The 20739-nt window shown below is 41.9% G+C and overlaps 1 protein-coding gene across 6 annotated transcripts in view; it reads left to right on the forward strand.

The window, feature by feature from the left end:
* The window catches only part of jade2 (jade family PHD finger 2), a 156277-nt gene that overhangs the window by 112432 nt on the left and 23106 nt on the right, over positions 1–20739 (forward strand). For 5 of the 6 annotated variants that reach the window (XM_041193367.1, XM_041193371.1, XM_041193369.1 and 2 more), the window contains 2 exons: positions 919–1437; positions 8497–8614. In XM_041193367.1, coding sequence (XP_041049301.1) covers positions 919–1437; positions 8497–8614 — 637 coding nt within the window. The remainder of the gene's footprint in view (positions 1–918; positions 1438–8496; positions 8615–20739) is intronic. The other variant, XM_041193373.1, reaches the window with a different exon arrangement.

Here is a 20739-nt window from a genome sequence, read left to right on the forward strand (position 1 = left end):
CAGGTTTGAACTGAGATGGTGAGGCCCCAAAATTCTGATACCATTGCTCCACAAGTAGAAGATAGCGGAGCAGAGCTTGCATTGCAACAGAAGGACACAAATCCTCAGGCTAATTCCATTGGCATGATTAGAGGGGCCAGGCCTGTAAGGTGCTTCAGAAGAAACCGTCTCGATCTACCGGCTACAGTTAAAACAGCTTACAGTCCCTTAACAATAGGGAAGCAGAGGCTTTTCCCAGTTTGAACATGAATCGGCTGCTTGTTTTCTTCTACTAGAGAAGTTCAAGGCCACAGTTATTAAAGTGATCGATTAGTTTAATCTCGCTGCTTTTTGGATGGGTTGTCAGAGATATAATTGATGGAATTCCTGGCATAGTCCTGAAATTCCCCAGAAGCATTATGACACACAGGCTTTTACAGGTGGACTTGAGAAGTCAATTCTGATCAGACTCATTCACTTAAAAATCAGAAATAGGAGCCTGTCCATTGGATCAGAAAGCATTAAATCAGTTTCACAAATGGAACAATTTCTAACCAATTGTTTGAAAATGGTTTTGCCATTACATCAAATTAGCAAACCACCAGGCTCAAACTGTTTGCTCTTGATATCTTCAAATGTCATGACCAAAGGGTGCAATAGTTTAGTGTGTAAGTCTCACAAGACTCAGTGCTCTTTTCCTTGTAGGCTGTGGGTTAGTATTTTAAGCTCTATTTTGCACAGTTGCCCCATGGTGGAGCTGTGCTGCCAGTGCGAGGGCTTCAGGAAAATGGAGTTACCTGGTGCATTGGAGGTAAAACCATTGCAGAATTGTAAACCATAAACTGAGTAAAATGCTGCAGGTGGTTTTGTTCACTTTGAGATCTGTTTGATAGCAGCACCATTACATTGAGGAGTAATTGTCTTTGCTGTCCTTTCCAGTGCTCAATGGCTTCCTGTATAACAGCATTCCATGTGACATGTGCGTTTGACCACAACTTGGAAATGAGGACTATTCTTGCAGAGAATGATGAAGTTAAGTTTAAGTCCTACTGCTTGGACCACAGCAGCACTACTACCAATTCCTGCACCAAACGGGATGAGGCCATGAGCAAACTGAATGAGGCACGGCAGTTCGCCACAACCACTGATGGGATGGTAGAGGTGAATCAGAGTGAGTCTGACCTGGAGAAGGCGAGTCTAAGGAAGCAGAAGCTGCAACAACTTGAGGAGGAGTTCTATGAACTAGTAAAGCCCTCAGATGTGGCCCAGCAGCTGCACATGTCTGATGTCTTGGTGGATTTTTTCTACCAGTACTGGAGACTCAAGAGAAAGTCGAATTTCAATAAGCCACTTCTCGCTCCAAAAACGGATGAAGTGGACAATCTTGCCCAGCAGGAGCAGGATATCTTATATCGACGACTGCGACTCTTCACGCATCTTCGACAGGATTTGGAGAGGGTGGGTATGAGTTAACTACACCTCATACAGACTACTGTGGAGCTAGTCTTTATTTGTTTCTTTATCAGACCTTGCATTAACAACTAATATCAGTGGGCATCTTAGCCGCCTTTTTAAAAAAGCTGCGATTAAAATGATAGCAGTGAAGCAGCAATGAAGCAGGACTAGAGCTGTAAGTGCCAACAGTCTGTTGTAACTCCGAATCAGCCTCCATTCCCACTGAAGTGGGTTAGAATGCCACGAACCTATGTCTTATCATTTGTGGTGCTATATATTGGTATAGATTCTCTTTCTCTGTTTAACCATTTTTGTTTTGATTTTTTGTTCTCCTCTTCTTTGCTCATATGTCAATTTTTTGTTCATTCTCTTCTAATTGCCCCTGTGCATCTGTCTCTTAATTTCTCTCTGTTGCTTTTTCTCCATGCGTTTTTCTCAACTCCTCTCTCCTTGATTTTTTGTCTTTCTCCCCATCTACATTTTTTTTTTCAGCCAGTTGATTTCCTCAGACCTTGCTGTAAATTTGCTAGAAATGTGTCAGAAACCCCATTTACACAAGTGAGAGAGATTTCCAACATACTTCTGACAAAGCTACAGCTGTGGAGCAGGAGAAGCTCTGAGAAAACTATTTGTCTGTGGTTGGCTACACAAGATTGCAAAGCTATATCTAGCAGACTGAAGAACATATATTGTGTAAAAAAAAAAATTAATTGTTTTATATTGACAAGTTAGTGAACTATTTTTTTTTGTCCTGAAGTGGGGAATAGTAACTCACTGATTCACATTGATGTTATCAGAGTGCATTCTTGGAGAGGAAAGTTTACAGACTGCTTATGGAAATTTACAGTCCTACCTACTGTTGTTAGCTTGTTGAGCAGTGTCCCGTTTAAAACAGTTTGCATTCCTAGCTCTTATCCCGATCCCTATCTTCTTCCACTCATTTTTTTGCTTGGTTTCCAGATGTGGGAGAATTAGGATTGTACAATGGGAGGTGGAGCTAACCCTTGCTTCACAGCACAGTTGAAACTGCTTTTCAAGTCATCTGTAGATTCCTGACTTTGAGCAATTTTGGCACCCCACACACACACAGAGACACACACACACACACATATATATATATACACACCACACACACACAAACACACACACAGAGACAGAGATACACAAACACACACACACACACAACGTAAAATGTCAGAGAGATGCACAGAGCAAAAAAATAGCCCGGGTTTAATCCCTGCTCGATGTAGAATTAGTTGATTCAGACTGGGCAAGAGTGGGAGCATTACAATCGTAAGTAGTGTTCCTGACAAAGGATTACCAAAAAATCTAAAGGGTCTCCTGCTTTAAAGTATACACGTGTGAACTTTGAATGAAGGACAGCTAGATTGTGATGCCCCATTGTGAAAGAGTCAGCGAACACTCAATATTGAAGATTGTTAACTTAAAGTTTCGGGGGGGCTGTCAGCACCCACAAATGTGAACCCCAGTCTTGGTCGCTAACTTCAATACAGGAGAATTAGAAAGAGAAAATCATAGAATAAGTAAATGAGAGGAATATGGATCAAGTGGAAAAATCTTTGTTGTGTTGGTGTTTAAATTCCTATTGTAATAATATCCCTTATTATCTTGTAGATTCCCTTGCCCCCTTGGTCTATCCTTTCTCCTACAATCTTGGCCACCTAACTTTTTTGCTTCCTGATTTATCTTCCCTGATGCCTTGAACTATGGATTTTGTTTCTCAATTAACAAAAAAATCATATGATCATCAAATTGTTTTTATTTTTATCCATTCTTTGAAGGCACAAAGTACCATGTAGTCTCATCCTGCTTATCATGTGTCAGCGAACATAAGAGCCCTAGAGAAATTCCATTAACAATGCCTCTGCCAGGTTGAATGGGCAGACTGACAAATGCTAGTGTGCTTCTTGAAACCAGGTCCACAAACATTCAGGCAAAACTCCTGCAAAATCATCTTCGATGGACTGGACGCTGTCTCCACATGGCTGAAAATCAGCTCTTCACCAGATCCTGTCCTCTGAACTCTCAAGTGGCCAATATTCCAGGGGAGGTCAAAGAAAATACTTCAAAGACACTCTGAAGGGCAGCAACACTGACCATAATAACTGGATGGAGCTTGCTACCAAGCGTTCAGAATGGCGGCAGCTTGTTCATTAAGCTGCATCACGGTTCGAGTTCATGCCTTAATAAGGCAAAGCAATGAAAGTAAAGGAAGCAAACCCTGCACTCTAGATCCCCCTACCTCATGAGACATCCTGTCCCATGTACCCAGAGATCTGGGGGTTGAAAATTAGCCTGTTCAGTAATCTGAATACCCATGACTTAAACTCAGAACCTTGAGTCGAAGTCATCCTCGAATCAAGGGACAGCCTACGACTGGTCTCCCCACCCAGCCATTAGATTGTTGCCTTAGACTACAACTGGGAGTGACTTGCCCCTAGCTCATCTCTTGATTTTTTTATTCCCCCCCCCCCCCCCCAGGTTTTTGGGATTAAAATGAGAGGGTGCATACTTGGCATCATATTTTAAAATTCATTCTCGGGATGTTGGCTTTGCTGGCTGGGCCAGCATTTATGGCCCATCCCTCGTTGCCCTTGAAACGGTGGTGGTGGAGAGCTGCCTTCTTAAACCGCTGCAGTTCATGTGGTGTAGGTCCACCCACAGTGCTGTTAAGAAGGGAGTTCCAGCACATTGACCCAGCGACAGTGAAGGAACGGCGATATATTTCCAAGTCAGGATGGTGAGTGACTTGGAGGGGACCTTCCAGGTGCCGGTATTCCTATCTGTCTGCTACCCTTGTCCTTCTAGATGGTAGTGGTCTTGGGTTTGAAAGGTGCTGCTGAAGGAGCCTTCTTGCAGTGGATCTTGTAAATGGTACACACTGCTGCTACTGTGCTTCGGTGGTGGAGGGAGTGAATATTTGTGGATGTGGTGCCAATCAAGTGGGCTGCTTTGTCCTTGATGGCGTCAAGCTTCTTGAGTGTTGTTGGAGCTGCACTCATCCAGACAAGTGGGGAGTATTCTATCACACTCCTGACTTGTGCTTTGTATATGGTGGACAGGCTTTGGGAAGTTAGGAGGTGAGTTACTCATCACAGGATTCCTAGCCTCGGACCTGCTCTTGTAGCCACAGTATTTATATGGCTAGTCCAGTTCAGTTTCTGGTCAATGGTAACCCTGAGGATGTGTTCTTCCAACATTCCAAATTGAAGGTTCACACTGTGGGAAATCGGTATGAACATATGAACCACCTCATTGCCCACTGCAGAAATAATTTTCTAAGAGAACATAACATAAAATCATAAAAATAATACAGGAGAGATGGTGGTTTAGTGGTAGTGTCACTGGACTAGCATCCCAGAGGCCAGGATAATGCTATGACGGCATGGGTTCAAATCTCACCAGGGCAGCTGATGGAATTTAAATTCAATTAGTTAATTAATACACCAATCACTGAAAGCAAGCATGCAGGTGCAGCAAGCAATTAAGGAGGCAAATATATAGTGGCCTTCATTGAGAGAGGACTTGAGTACAGGAGCAAGTTTGTCTTACTGCAGCTGTACAGGGCCTTGGTGAGACCACACCTGGAGCATTCTGTGCAGTTTTAGTTTCCTTACCTAAGGAAGGATATACTTCCCAGAGAGGGCGTGCAACAGAGGTTCACCAGACTGATTCCTAGGATGGCAAGTTTGTCATATGAGGAGAGATTGGGCCAACTAAGTTTTTATTCACTGGAGTTTAGAAGAATGAGAGGGGATCTTATTGAAATGTATAAAATCCTGACAGGGCTGGACAGACTGGATGCAGGGATAATGTTTCCTCTGTCTGGGGGTCTAGAACAAGTGGTCACAGTCTCAGGATACTGGGTAGGCCATTTAGGACTGAGATGAAGAGAAACTTCTTCGCTCAGAGGGTGGTGAACCTGTGGAATTCTCTACCACAGAAGACTGTGGAGGCCAAGTCACGGAATATATTTAAGAAGGAAATAGATTTCTAGACTCTAAAGACATCAAGGGGAGAGAGTGGGAGTATGGCGTTGAGGTAGAAGATCATCCATGCTCATATTGACTGGCGGAGCAGGCTCTAAGGGCCAAATGACCTACTCCTGCTTGGATTTTCTATGTTTCTAATTCAATTGATTAATTTTTTTTAAAATCAAGAATTGAAAGCTAGTCATTGAAAACTATCATCAATTGTTGTAAAAACCTATCTGGTTCACTAACATCCTTTCGGGAAGGATATCTGCTGTCCTTAACTGGTATGCCTTGCATGTGACCCCAAGTAACAAATTAAACCAGGCACTGAGGCCTCACCGCTCAGTCAAAGTTTGAGGGCTCCTTTACGCTTGATGGCTAGCAGGCTCTGAAATTGCAGAATAAAATTAATAGTAAATTAAAATTATAGATTAAATTCCAAACACAGTTTACCATGAGTAGACTCTGTGTCTCCCAACTTCTCAAAGGTGTAGTTATCAGGTTGTAAATAGTTGTGCTCTAAACTCTCTATTTACTTCTAAGATGAATGGGAGTTGAGGCTAAAGATAGCTAAGCAGCATTCCTACATTGATACAGGCTAATATGTTTCATAATGCCTTGGGGAAGAGGGCAGAGGAAGCCATTGTTGGGATCAGGGTACAGGCTGCGCTACAGATCACTGAAAACCACAGACAGACAGCAGACACCCTATGTAGTCAGCAAAGAGAAAAGGCTGCTTGACTTTGCGAGCTACCATAGTTGGATGTGAGAGTGAGATGCAGCCTGCAGCCTTCTAAGGATTCCAGGAGATTTGTTCTGCAATGGCCGGGGGGAAGAAGATTCATTAGAAAAGGCTCTACAGCTGGTGGTGGATTTTCTCTGAAAACTGAGGACAGCACTCAGGCAGTCACTCAAAGGTAATACTCAGCAAAACTGGGATATGGGAGCCCGTTGGAAGGAGTAACTGTGGACTGTTTGCTATACGAAATGTAATTCTGTGGAGAGTGCAATGGGTGATGAGCATAAAAAGGGAAAGCACATTTCTGTGGTTTAAAGTATAAATTGTTTACAAAAGAAAATGGTGTTTAGTCAATAGTGTTTTTGGTCATTTGTTATAGTAAAAGTTTTAAAACGTCAATCTTTCAGCTATTAACTGGAAGTTTGAATTTCTTTTTAAAAAGCTGGTGGCCTCTGTGGAGATCACAATGACAGGAATATTTGAGTAAAAGCACAGTAATGTTCACAGTGCTAACCACCACAGTTAGTCTTTAATATTCTCATTACCAACCACCAGAGTTACCATCCTCTTTGACACTCACAACACTGACCATCAGAATTAATACTCATGCCACGGACTAGCAGTTACTATCTTCTTTAACATTCACCGTACTGTTCACCAGATTTGCCATCCTGTTTAGCATTCGCACCATTGACCAAGCAAATTACATTTTCCTTTACAGATTGGTACTGTTGATAAGAGTTTGCAATTTCACAATAGTGTCAGACATTTATAAATCGTGCAGTTCTGAAATTACTGTGTTACTGAATTACTGTTAATTAATTATGATGGCAAAACAGGTTTTATTTTCATTGCACAGTGCTTATTTATAGCAGTGTTGTTCCAATTGTTGTTAAACAGCTGTATGATCTCAGAGCTAGAGTCAAATCTTTGTTAAACATTGAGTACTGCTTTATAGTAGGTGCCAAATTGAGACTGCGCATGGCTATTATAGTACTTTGTCTATGAGTTTCCTTTTCTTCTTCTCCCTCATCCAAGTCTTCATTTTGCTGTCACACAACTTTACCAGTCAAGGGGCAGGCATGGGGTTCTGCTTCTAGTTGTACCAGTGCAATATCAGGAGCCAAGAAGCAGGGGGATGTGTCCTGGCACATGAACTATTCCTGAGAGTTGCTGACCTTTGCCTGTGAAACTGTGAGGGAAACTCAAGTAAAGGCCAGGTGCTCGTCGGTGGGGTGGAGGGGAAAGAGGAAAAATTGAATTGAATCTACTTCTGTGTTATGCCGCCTGAAGAATGCTAGGAAACCGGTAAGCTACTGACCAGCTTGACTGCAGTTGATGCCTGGCCAATGGTGACGAGAAATCGTGCATGGGAACACGCCACCTGAAAGATCCCATCCAAGTCACACCTTACTTGGAAATATATTGTCGTTCCTTCATTGTCATTGGGTCAAAACCCTTCCCAGTAGCACTGGGTATACCCTACACCACGTGTACTGCAGTGGTTCAGAAAGGAGTCTCACCACTCCCTTCTCAAGGGCAGTAGGGATGGGCAGTGAATACTGGCCTTGCCAGTGACATTCACATCCCATGAACGAATAAAGAAAACTTTCAAGTACCTATGATTTGTCTGACTGGTAATTCTGTTGTCTATGGGACAGGTGGTATGAAGCTTCTACCACGCCAGCCCTTTTTGAGAACTTGACTGGACAATGTGTGCGAGAGCTTTACTGTTCATTTTTTTTTATGTCTGACCAGCGAATGCCTGTTGTTGACGCTACTTGTGCGAAATGGTGAAGTGTCATTCTTCCACTGAATGAACACAACATTCACCAGCAAATGTAAAACAAGAAAGAAACTCCCCTCAAATTACCCAAAAATCCTGTAAAACAAGAAGAAGCTCTGCTTGGGGACTGTAATGGTCATTTTAGAAGATTTTGTTTTTCTATCCATTTAACATTGATTATGTCAGTGCATTCCTATCGCTCCCTACGTGCACGCTCCAGAGTAGTTTCAGCAGCTGACACAAGTCTCTCACATCAGTATCATGTGTTTACTTAAGAAATGAAGTCAGATGGTAGGTCAGTTGGGGATTTTCATGTGATGAAACTGTCTGAACCATTTCAGAAATTCTATCAGTGGTCCTCTGAGACCATTTCTGCTGATTTGTTGGGGGTGGTGACGTGGGGTTCTGTTCAGTGTTTACTGATGTGGGATCAAGTTGACTGTGCAGTAATCTGCATTCTATGTTACAATGTGAGTTGATGGTGTTTTGATGTACTCCAGTGTGAAGTGTTCAATAGGGCAATAATGTGCTTGTTTTAACAGGTTAGAAATCTCTGCTACATGGTGACACGGAGAGAGAAAATGAAACAATCAGTCTGTAGGCTCCAAGAGCAAATATTCCACCATCAAACCAAATTGATAGAAGAGAATCTGCATCGAGGTAGGGCTCTGCTCAATCTAAGTAGTTTTACTCTATATTAATCCACTTTTCTAGGCTGCAAATTTTTGGATAAGGTATGAAAAAGGAAAAATGTTGCTTGTTGTACAATGCTTTTTCCCATTGACTCCAATTAAATACTTTTGAAATGTAGTCATTGTCATTATGTAGGCAAACACAGCAGTTAATTTGCACACAGCAAGGTCTCACAAACAGCAATAAGATTACCAGAAATTTGTTTTTGGTGCTGTTAATTGAGGGATAGATATTGGCCAGGACATCAGAAGAACCACTGTTCCCCTTTGAGTATTGCCATGGGATCTATTAGCTTGAAACCACTCACTGACATAGATTTGAAAGTGCTACCATTGGCTCGTGGCTGACATATGAGTATGCTTGTACCTTTTTTTTTTTGTCCTGTTAAATATATGTTGTTGCTCTGTAACTCTTCTTCCAAGTCTCAGGGAACATGTAACATGAAGTGGCACTGTGATGCCCATCACATTGCTTCTTTACATTGTGGGGGAACAATTAAAGCTGTGAATAAAAGAACTTCAGTTGTGCATTGTAACTCTGACTTGTTACAATTCTGCTTAAAACTGAGGTGAAAGCATTGAAATCCAAATGGGAGCGTCGTACTAATGAAATAGTGTCTTAATGGAATGTCAATGTGATGGGATGAATATTGCAAACTAATGAACTTTATATGTCATCAGCCTGTGGCAATGAAGGACTGAATTTGAATTCATGCCTTTTAATGAACACTCACAATGTGAGTGAACTCAAGGATATAAGTTCAAATGAGACGTGCTGCTGAATGTGGGATGTCAGTAACTGTATACAACTGGACAGAGTTGTAGGTTGAATTTCTGTGTCATTTTTTATTTTGAAATGAGATGTTCCTCCCAGTAGACTAATCGGTCATCCTCAGATTTATCCACTTCAGGGACTGCAGTGCCATAAGGATTGATCTCACATTCACATGATGAATTATTTTTGAAGTGCAATACAGGTCAGCGCTGCAACTATTTCAATGCATCTATGTCCCATAAGCAGCATGAGGCCGGTCAATTGGTTTGTTTTCATGGTATTGACTTTGGGTGTCATGGCCAACATTCGACCCTGAGAATTCCTGCTTCTCTTCAAAAGGGTGTCCTTGGATGTGGGTGAGCAGAGAGATTTAGGGGTCCAAGTACAGTAATCACTGAAAACTAGTGGCCAGATTAAAAAATTAAAAAGCTAAAGGTATCTTGGCCTTTATCTCAGGAGGCTGGAGTACAAAAAGGTGGAAGTTAGGGTACAGCAGTACAGACCTGCATTGAGGCCCCCACCTGGAGTATTGCATTCAGTTCTGAGCATCCTCCCTGAGGAAAGATAAATTGACCTGGCAGTGGGTGCGATCCAGATTCACCAGAATCATATTGTGGCTAAAAGGGTTAAATTATTTGGACAAGTTGCATATTCCCTCAGATATAGAAGATTAAAGGGTGATCTAATTGAGGTGTTTAAGATGATTAAAGCATTTGATAGGGCAAATAGAGAGAAATTATTTCCTCTGGTGGAAAAGTCTAGAACAATGGTTCATTATCTGAAAAAAATTGAACTAGGCCCTTAAGGAGCGATGAAGCACTTCTTGCCAGAAAAAAAGGCTAGTGGAAATCTGGAATTATCTCTCTCTCCTCCTCCTCCTCCCCCCGCCCCCCCATCTCTGATATCCATGCCCCCCTCCTGGGGGGTAAAATGCTGCTGTGTCTAAATCCATTGAAAATTTTGAAACTGAGATCGATAGTTAGGATATTGAGAGTTACAGAAATAAGGTAGGTAGCTGGGGTTAAGATACAGATCAGCCATGACTAGTTGAATACTGTAGTAGGCAGGCATGAGGAGCTGAATGGCCTACTTCTGTTCATATGGATCATTAGCAGCCACCAGAACTGACCAGTGGAATCTTGGTTTATGTCTCATCAGAAGCACAACATCTCTGGCAATCCTATGAGTTTGTTCCACAGTATTGCATTTCTGTCAGCCTAGGTTATGAACTCGCAACCTGATTCCACAATCTTCTGATTAGTCAAGCTATGTTAAAACAAGAAGAAACAAATTAACTGGTGGTTCATTTCATTGTTATATTTGGGATATTATTGGAAAATTGTTACAAAATAGTACCAGTCCACACAAAGTCAAAAGTGTGCAGCATTTTGAGCCATGTCAATGTGATGCAATGTTATATCAATGAAAGAATTATGATTTTCAAGATGCCAAAATAGAACAAAAAGCTGGCGGTTTAAATGTAGTGATCCCTTTAGTTGTAAAGAGGACCAAGCCAGATTGATTTGTTAAGATATTCTTTATCACACAGGAGCTCATTTTAACCGTGTCTGAGAGATAGCGAGTTGTTTCTTTCTGTGAAGTCTTTACTTCTCTGCTAATATCTCAGTAATAAGTACTGCCCTGTGTCTGTCGTTTGAAGTGTTTTGTCAGCTGGATCATTGTTCGCTACTTTTTATTTGTTGGACATGAGCATTGCTGCAAGGTCAGAATTTGTTGCCCATCGCTAATCCCTACTCCTCCTCCTCTTTTCCCCCCCCCTGCACCCGGACACCACTCTTCGTGTGAACCTGGACAACAAATTCTGGCTCACGTAATGAATGTGTGCACCACAGCCAACACCCCACCCTCGTCCCCCTATTTTTCATACAACAGCGACAACTTGCATTTATATAGCACCTTTTAGCTTTGTGAAACGTCCCAAGAAAGGGCAAATTTGACACCAAGCCACATCAGATATTAAGACAGCCGTCAAAAGCTTGGACAAAGAGGTATGTTTCAAGGAGCATCTTAGAGGAGAAAGGGCTACAGAGGCTGAGGGAGAGAATTCCAGAGGTGAGGGCCTATCCGCTAACTCGGCACAAACTGAGGATAGAATCTGGGACCTAATTGGCCTATTTGGTTTGGAACATCAGTCATCACATTTACTGTTATTTAGGTTTTAAGATACATTTCAGGATTTCACAGGACATGTATTAGCTCAGGGATAGAAAAGGTGAAATGCTACAGTTCAGATCGGTCAGTGGTAAAATCCTGGGCCTCAAAACTACACATAACCATCCTTACTCTCATTACTGTGGCACACTCAAACTTTATTCAGGGAATTTCCCCTATATTTGTTTTAAGCTAAGTTTCTGCACCAGGGGATTTTTTTCTTAAGTTCTCATAACAATTTGAGTCCTTCCTGGAACAGCAGGCGACAACATCAGTTCTGCACTGACCTTTTTAATTACTTGCTGGACTGTCTGAATGGTTCAGGTCTTCCTGTAGCATTAGTTAAAACGTCCTGCATACAGAAGTCAATTGGACATATGCCCAACTTGCAGGTGCCCTCCAGTCAGCTGTTAAAGAAGAATCAGATTCATCTAGTAAAAATTGCTAGCTGCTTGACGCTACCAAATAAAAGAAAAAGATAGAATGGAAAAACTTACATTTCTTTAGCACTTTTCACTACCACCAGATGTATCAAAGTGTTTTACGGCCAGTGAAGTGCTTCTGAAGTATAGTTACCATTGTAATGCAGGAAATGCGATAGCCAATTTCTACACAGCAAACTCCAACACAGTCCAATGAGATAATGACCAGCTAATCTGTTTTTGTGACTTTTTGATTTAGGGGTAAATATTGGACAGGGCACTGGGGATAACTCCCCAACTCTTCTTCAAAATTGTGCTGTGGGATCTTTTAAATCCAACTAAAAGGGCAGGCAGGTCAGTTTAAAGCCTCATATGATAAATGGCACTTTCGACAGTACAGCAATCCCTCAGCACTACACTGGAGTGTCAAACTTGATTTTCTTTTGAGCTCAAGTCTTGGAGTGAGACTTGTACCAGGACTCTTGTGACTCCGAGGGAAGAATACTAACAATGGAGCTACTGCTGACAGAGAAACAATTAAGTGAAGTGCTCAACAATTTACCAACAGCATAGACAGCCTCAGTAACTGCAGAACATTACTCAGATTGATAAACGAAGGGGTGCCCCCGACTATAACCACAAGTTGCACTTCCTTGCGACACCAGTCATTTAGAAGAATGCAGTAGAACTTGAGTGGGGAAGGGTTGAGGCAGAAGCCAAGTGCAGGGACAGCAACTTCAAGATTGGCATTGGGCATAAAATGCTGTCTGATGCACATGGCTATAACGTACCTCAACGTTTTACCTGTTGCTTTGTCACTTCTAAAGCCAGCTGTGGTTTGGTTGAGTAGCTTTGTTCTTTTGCAGTCATTTGTCAGTGTTCGTAGAAGGATTTTCTCTGTGTAGCTGCTGTGCTTTTATTCAGTCTAATTTCTCTGTGGAGATGTTGGAAGAGAACTGTCCAATCGGAAGTATTTACAAATCATTTTCATTGGCCAGAGTTTTTCTTCTCTTCCCCGCCCCCATCCCCAAGCTAGTTCAACCTGATCGGTAGTTCAATTAAAGGAGCAAGGAGTAAAAGAAGAAATTCTTGAAGATGCCTTCATATTTGATTTGCATGTTGTTTGGCCCACATTTCCAAAGGCTTGTGATGCTGCCATCAGGGCAATAGTTGCTTTAATAATATAAACACAGGGAGACAGCACACAGACTTCACTCCATGCTGATCCAAACTACAAAGTGCCAAGAACAAAAGCACTTTTGTTAACACCACTGTACCTTGTATTAAAAGACTGCTGAAAATATATTGCTGAAAGTAAGCGTGATGGTGAACATCAAACTCTGCGACCCTCCATGCAGTTGACAAGTGGTGACACCTCACTGAAGGACCAGAAACTGATCAAATGGTGCAAGATTATGTAATTATACAGTTGAGTAATCAAAAAAACGGTACTGTGTAATGCCACAGTTGATGCATATTACATTTGGAAATGACAACTGTAGACAGATTAATAAAACCAAACCTGATCTTAGCCTCATCATGATACCAGACAATCCTAATTGAAGAAGTGACACTGTTGAGGAATACACTCTCTGTTTTGACAGGACAGTTTTTTGAGGGAAAAAAACAAGTTTTTTGAGGAAACTCAATTCTGTGCCCCAGGCAGTTTTAAAGATGCTTTTCAATTACCTACTTTGCCAGTAACATTGTTTACAGGCTCAAACATCACTGATGAGATTGTGTGGAGAGGAGCACAGTTAACATTTCGAGTCTGCATGATTCTTCAACAGAACTAAGGAAAAATAGTAAAGGGGTGAAATATAAACTGGTTTAAGGGGGGGGGCGACAAGAAGAGCTGGATAGAGGGCCAGTGATAGGTGGAGATAACCAAAAGACGTCACAGACAAAAGGACAAAGAGTTGTTGAAGGTGGTGATATTATCTAAAGGAATGTGCTAATTAAGGGTGGAAAGCAGGACGAGCAAGATACAGATAGCCCTAGTGTGGGTGGGGTGGGGTGAAGGAATCGAAAAAGGCTAAAAGGTAGAGATAAAACAATGGATGGAAATACATTTAAAAATAACGGAAATAGGTGGGAAAAGAAAAATATGTATAAATTATTGGAAAAAACAAAAAGGAGGGGGAAAATCGGAAAGGGGTGGGGATGGAGGAGAGTTCATCATCTAAAATTGTTGAACTCAATATTCAGTCCGGAAGGCTGTAAAGTGCCTAGTTGGAAGATGAGATGCTGTTCCTCCAGTTTGCGTTGAGCTTCAGTGGAACAATGCAGCAAGCCAAGGACAGACATGTGGGGAGGAGAGCATGGTGGAGTGTTGAAATGGCAAGCGACAGGGAGGTCTGGGTCATGCTTGCGGACAGACTGAAGGTGTTCTGCAAAGCAGTCACCCAATCTGCGTTTGGTGTCTCAAACGTTCCTCTCAACCAATGTAGAGGTACCTTCAAGGGTTCCTCTACGTTGGAGAGACCAAACGCAGACTGGGTGACCGCTTTGCAGAACACCTTCGGTCTGTCCGCAAGCATTACCCAGACCTCCCTGTCACTTGCCATTTCAACACTCCACACTGCTCTCCTGCCCACATGTCTGTCCTTGGCTTGCTGCATTGTTCCAGTGAAGCTCAACGCAAACTGGAGGAACAGCGCCTCATCTTCCGACTAGGCACTTTACAGCCTTCCGGACTGAATATTGAGTTCAACAATTTTAGATGATGAACTCTCTCCTCCATCCCCACCCCCTTTCCGATTTTCCCCCTCCTTTTTGTTTTTTCCAATAATTTATACACATTTTTCTTTTCCCACCTATTTAAATGTATTTCCATCCATTGTTTTATCTCTACCTTTTAGCCTTTTTTGATTCCTTCACCCCACCCCACCCACACTAGGGCTATCTGTATCTTGCTCGTCCTGCTTTCTAACCTTAATTAGCATATTCCTTTAGATAATATCATCACCTTCAACACCTCTTTGTCCTTTTGTCTGTGACATCTTTTGGTTATCTCCACCTATCACTGGCCCTCTATCCAGCTCTTCTTGTTCCCGCCCGCCCCAACCTTAAACCAGCTTTTATTTCACCCCTTTTCTATTTCTCCTTAGTTCTGTTGAAGAGTCATGCGGACTCAAAACGATAACTGTGCTCCTCTCCAGAGAGAGCTGCCAGACCTGCTGAGTTTTTCCAGGTATTTTTGTTTTTGTTTTGGATTTCCAGCATCCGCAGTTTTTTGCTTTTATCATTGAAGAGATTCACTGACTAAGCTGCAGTGATGTTCAGGCACCATATTCCTATCAGGACACCCTATTTTATCTGAGATTATTGGCTGGCGGATGACATTAAAACAAACGGATGTTTTATCCTCATATTGCCCAAAACTGCTATTAAAGATGCAGATGACTCCACTGGGAAAAATAATCAACTTATATCTTGCATTTATGTTAAGTCTTTTACAACTTCAAGACATCCCAAAGCACCTTTTGGAGCGTAGTAATTATTGTAATGTAGGAAAATGTGGTAGACTAATAGTGCTCAGAAAGATCCCAAAAGCAGCAATGAGGTAAATGGCCAGATAACTTGTTGCAGTGATGTTGAATGAGGAATAAATATTGGCCGGAACAGTAAATGGACCCTCCCCCCAGAGTGTCTTGTGTGAAAAGTGCTGTGGCATCCTTTACATGAGAGGGCAGGTAAGGCTTCAGCTTAACACCTCATTCAGAAGACAGCAGTGCAGCAGTCCTGAAGTACTGCACTGCACACAGCCTCAATTATGTGCTTAAGTCACTTAATTGAATCGATCTTGAACCCATAATTTCCTGACTCCAAGACCAGAGTGCTACCACTGACATGATGTTGACATCAGTGAACCACTGTCCTAACTTTGCTTTGTGTATGTGTGAGGGACTATACGGTGAGATTTTTCCTCTGCTCAGAGCACTGACATGTCCGTGATCATGTGTATAAACTATGTATGTAAAGTGCAGGGGAGAGCTAGCTAAATTAAAAGTCCCTGCTGTTTTGTGAGATGGGCTTCCTGCTTAACTGTACTGTTTCACCATATGCTGCTGAAAGCATTGAATGAGTTAACTCCAATTTTGTGTTGTTGTGTACGTACCAGAAAATTTTGGATGACATCAGGTACTTCCTGTGATTGCTGTACAATTCCAGTTGTACATTTTCTTACAACAGGGTTGAGGCTAATTGCAAACAGTGACGTGGAGACATCTAATCTTGTTCTATGTGGTGTTTGTTATTTTAAAGTTTTCCTTATCAGCGTTTTGAACTGCACGCAGTGGACACCAGACAGCCTGATAATGTTTTTGGTTCACAAATAAAGCTGACCACATGTGAGTCAAGCTGGTAAGTGAAGTCAGAATTATGTGAAGCAGCTGGTTGTGCAATCTTCTGCTTGCATAACCAGTTTTAAAATACTTTATAACTTGAAATTTGTGTTCACTATCAGTTTTGCGTTGACTTTTGCAGGTAGTGATGTGAATTAGCAGCAGGGAGGTTGGGTTTTAGGTATTGTGCCATTTTCTGGCAAAAGGTGGCAGCTTGGTGGGAGTGTGTCGAGGCAGTGGGGGATGGAGTGTATGTAGTGCTGAGCTACAGCATTGGCTAAGAAATAAATTGTGGTAGCTGTGCTGTAGAAGCATGATGTTGAGGCACACCTTAGCAATGATCAACAATAAAGAGAAGCAACAGCTGCCTTTGGGAAGAGGGATGGTGATAGTGGGAGAGAGGAAGCAGGTGCCTTGGGGATCAGAGCAGCACCTCCTAGCAGGAAGCTAGTTTGCAGAACTGCTTTGGGAATCCACTGGACCAGGTGATTGCAGCTCCTGAGAATCACAAGGCTTTTCTTGCAGCAAGGACATTAAATTTAATATTAGCCTTCAACTAAGCAAAGTCCTGGTGCTTCCCAGTGAGGAAGGAATAAAAACTGGAAGTAAAGCCAGGCTGCTGTTGCGTTAATTAAGTACATTTGGAATAAAAGCTAGTACATGGTGACCATGTAACAACTGGATTGTCATAAACACCCATCTGGTTCTTGACAGTGCTTTAGGGAAGGAAATCTATCTTCCTTACCTGGTCTGCCAAATGTGATTTCAACAACAACAACCACAACACCTTAGCATCTTTAAAATAATGTGATGTCCCAAGGGGCTTCACATGAGTGTTATAAAACCAAGTATGACACTGACCCACGTTAAGTCAGCCATATTAGGTCAGATGACCAAAGCTTTGTCAAAGAGGTAGGTTTTAAGAAGTGCTTTAAAGGAAGAAAGTGAGGCGGAGAGGTGTAGGGAGAGAATTCCAGAGCTTACCTAGGCAATTCAAGACTTGGCGACCAATGGTGAAGCAGTAAAAATAGTGTGTGCACAAGAGGCCAAATTTATTTCAGCAGATATTTCTGACGGTTTTGGGGCTGGAGGAGATTACAGAGATAGGGAAGGATGAGGTCATCGAGGGATTTGAAAACAAAGTTGTGAATTTTAAAATCAAGATGGTGCTTGACCAGAACCAATGTAGGTCAGCGAACACAGGGGGAATAAGGGAATGGGACTTGATGTGACTTACGACACGGGCAGCAGGTTTGTGGATGACCTTAAGTTTACAGAAGGTAGGATGTGTGTAACTAGCCAGGAGTGTGTTTGAATAGTCAGGAATGGAGGTGATGAAGGCATGAATGAAGATTTCAGCAAAGACAGAAGCAAAGGCGGACGATGTTACATAGGTGGAAATAGGTGGTCTTCACGATGACGGCAGACCCTCTGAAATGACCTAGCTAATTTCACCAAACTGACGCAGAAATGGTCACTGTGGGAGTACCTTCACCATAAGGCCTGCAGCAGCTCTCAAAGGTGGATTACCACCACTTTCTCAACAGCAGTTAGGGTCGGGCATTAAATATTGGTGCTGCCAGCAAGGCCCACATCCGGTGAATGAATAAAAAAATGACCTTGTAGTGGCTGCTTTCAGGGCTGCATTGACAATTGATGCAAGAGGACAGAAGAAAGAGAAAATGTCTTAAAGCACTGAAAGCGAGACCTTATTAAATTTTTGTTTCAGCTTTTTGTTTGTCTTTGTTTATTTTTGAAATGTATCACTTATTCTGTAGTCAAATAATTTACTTTCTGTGATGTGGTAGATGTGATGAGCTTTGAGTTTGTGGGAAGAGCAGAAAAAGAGCTGTGCCAGAAAGAAGCAAGAGAACTAAAAGAGATCAAACATCATAAGAGGTACCAAACATCCTGGAGGCTACCATTAACCAGAAACTGAACTGGCCCAGCCATATAAACACAGTGGCTACAAGTACAGGTTAGAGACTGGGAATTCTGAGGCGAGTAAATCATCTCCTGACTCCCAAAAACCTGCCCACCAACTGCAAGGCTCAAGTCAGGAGTACGATGGAATACTTGCCACTTGCCTGGATGAATACGGTTCCAACAACACTAAAGAAGCTCAACACCATTCAGGGCAAAGCAGCCTGCTTATTTAGCACCCCATCTACCAACTTAAACATTCACACTCTCCACCATCGACACAGGTGGAACAGTGTGTACCATCTACAAGATACACTGCAGCAGCTCAGTAAGCCTCCTTGAACAGCTCCTTCCAAAGCCAGAACCCCTGCCATCTAGAAGAACAAGGGCAGCAGATGCATGAGAAAACCACCACCTGCAAGTCCTCTCCAAGCCACTCACCATCCTGACTTGGAACTACATTGCCATTCCTTCACTATCACTGAATTAAAATCCTGGAACTCCCTCCTTAAGAGCACTGTGGGTGTAGCTGATGGACTGCAGCGGCTCAAGAAGGTGGCCCATAAACACCTTCTCAAAGGCATTTAGGGATTGGTAACATATGTTGGCCTTGCTGCAATGCCCACGTCCCATGAAAGAATTTTTTTAAAAATAGATCCGGAGATTGCCCCGTGGGTACAATCTGAAGGCTCAACCTGAAAATGCATCCATTATGTGCCCTTTTTGTCAGTGTTCAGTTAGTATCCTCCTAATCTTATTAGAATATGATCAAATTTAAAATGGGTATAAACAGGCATGAATCGGCACAACCATTTGGGACCCAAAGAAATGCCAGATCCACACCATTATTATGACTGTGCAGTTGGGAAAGCTGAGTTATTTAGAAATCGCAGAGTGAAACTTTAAACAACTGTTATAACCTATAATTTTAAGTGTTAGTTTGAGATGTGACTCTAAATTCAGGAATCAGACCACCAGTTCTCGAAGTTTTACATTAAACTAAATTATACATTTTATTAATTTACACAGGTTAAAATATATATACACATGGCTTCAAATTACTACTATCATAACTCTTAAATTCCCAAATTAATCTCCATTAAGGCAACAGCAACCCACGACTTAACCAGACACCAGGCATAGCATTTCCACCTTACAAATTCAAAATGAGGTTCTTTTCACTTTGGTTCCTGTGGAGACAGTTGGAGGCTTACAGCTGCCTTTTGCTCTCACATTGCCTCAGCCCTGCACACACACAACTGTTAAAGTTATACCTACCACTGTCCATTGAATGTAAATGTATCACCAGCCTCTTCTAACAATAAAACCCCTTTCATAGTACCAATTTTATTAGTAATATAAACATATTGCTTGGTCTCTGCTAGCTAGGTGCCAGATTTCACCCCACTTCTTGAATGCTCTATTCAAAAAATGCAAATGAACTCTATCTCTCTTACATATCAAAGCTAGTACACATCAAAACACCCAGACCAGCTGGCTTTAATCCAATTAAAACACACCCGCAGACTAAACCTCTATTTTAGAAGAAAAATATTTTCCAATAATATATACGTTAACAGCTTCATGACACCGTCATCATCATCAAATGTTTATTTATTCAAAGTCAACTTTCATTGCAACAAGAGATTTTATAGTTCAAGTAAAATGCAAAAATACAAAAAATATTAAGAGCTGAGCAAAACAACGTATTAAGTCAAAACAAATGTCTTTTTTTGGAACAAGTTATTCATCAAAAAGCAAGAAAAAAAGCTCAAATGTAAATTCACCAGGATATTTCTTAAAGTTTAAGTTTCAGCTCATTTAGCCATCATGGAAATCTGAGCTTGGTGGTGCCCATTGTTTGGGTGCTACAGAGTTTGTTTGGAGACCAAAGTAGATCTGCTGCACTCGGCACGATTCACAGAAGAAATGTACTGGGTACCAATTTGGTGAAGGTGTGAGCTGGATGTGGACACAGAAGGCAGCTTATGACATCAATCCATATGAAATGCTCAATTTACGCTAGCATTGCCATTTTGGAGCTCCATGCTCTAGTCTACTCCTTCCTCTTAACTTCACACAGCTGAGCACACACTGAACGACATGAAGGACCCCCTCACCATGGCTATTGAAAGGGATCATCAACTGCTTACGGGTTGCTGGTTGATCTTTTTCTGACTGTTAGTACAATTCTACAAGAGTTTGATGTTTTCCACAGTTGCTTCAACTTGTAAAAGTCTACAGAGTGTAGTGTGACAGGTACTGAAGTTTTTTTTTGTCGACTTCAAGTCTTTTGCACAAACCGGTTGCACCATTGTGGCTTTGTAGGGTTACCTTTTGGCATTAAGCATGTCTGGGAGATTCAGTGGAAGAAGCTGCTGGAAGAGAAGGGCTCTCGACAGGAGGCCATATCTCCAAAGGGATAGGGAGCGGATGAGTTGGGAAATCAACTGCA

This window comes from Carcharodon carcharias, chromosome 8, assembly GCF_017639515.1.
Source record: "Carcharodon carcharias isolate sCarCar2 chromosome 8, sCarCar2.pri, whole genome shotgun sequence".
Lineage (NCBI taxonomy): Eukaryota > Metazoa > Chordata > Chondrichthyes > Lamniformes > Lamnidae > Carcharodon > Carcharodon carcharias.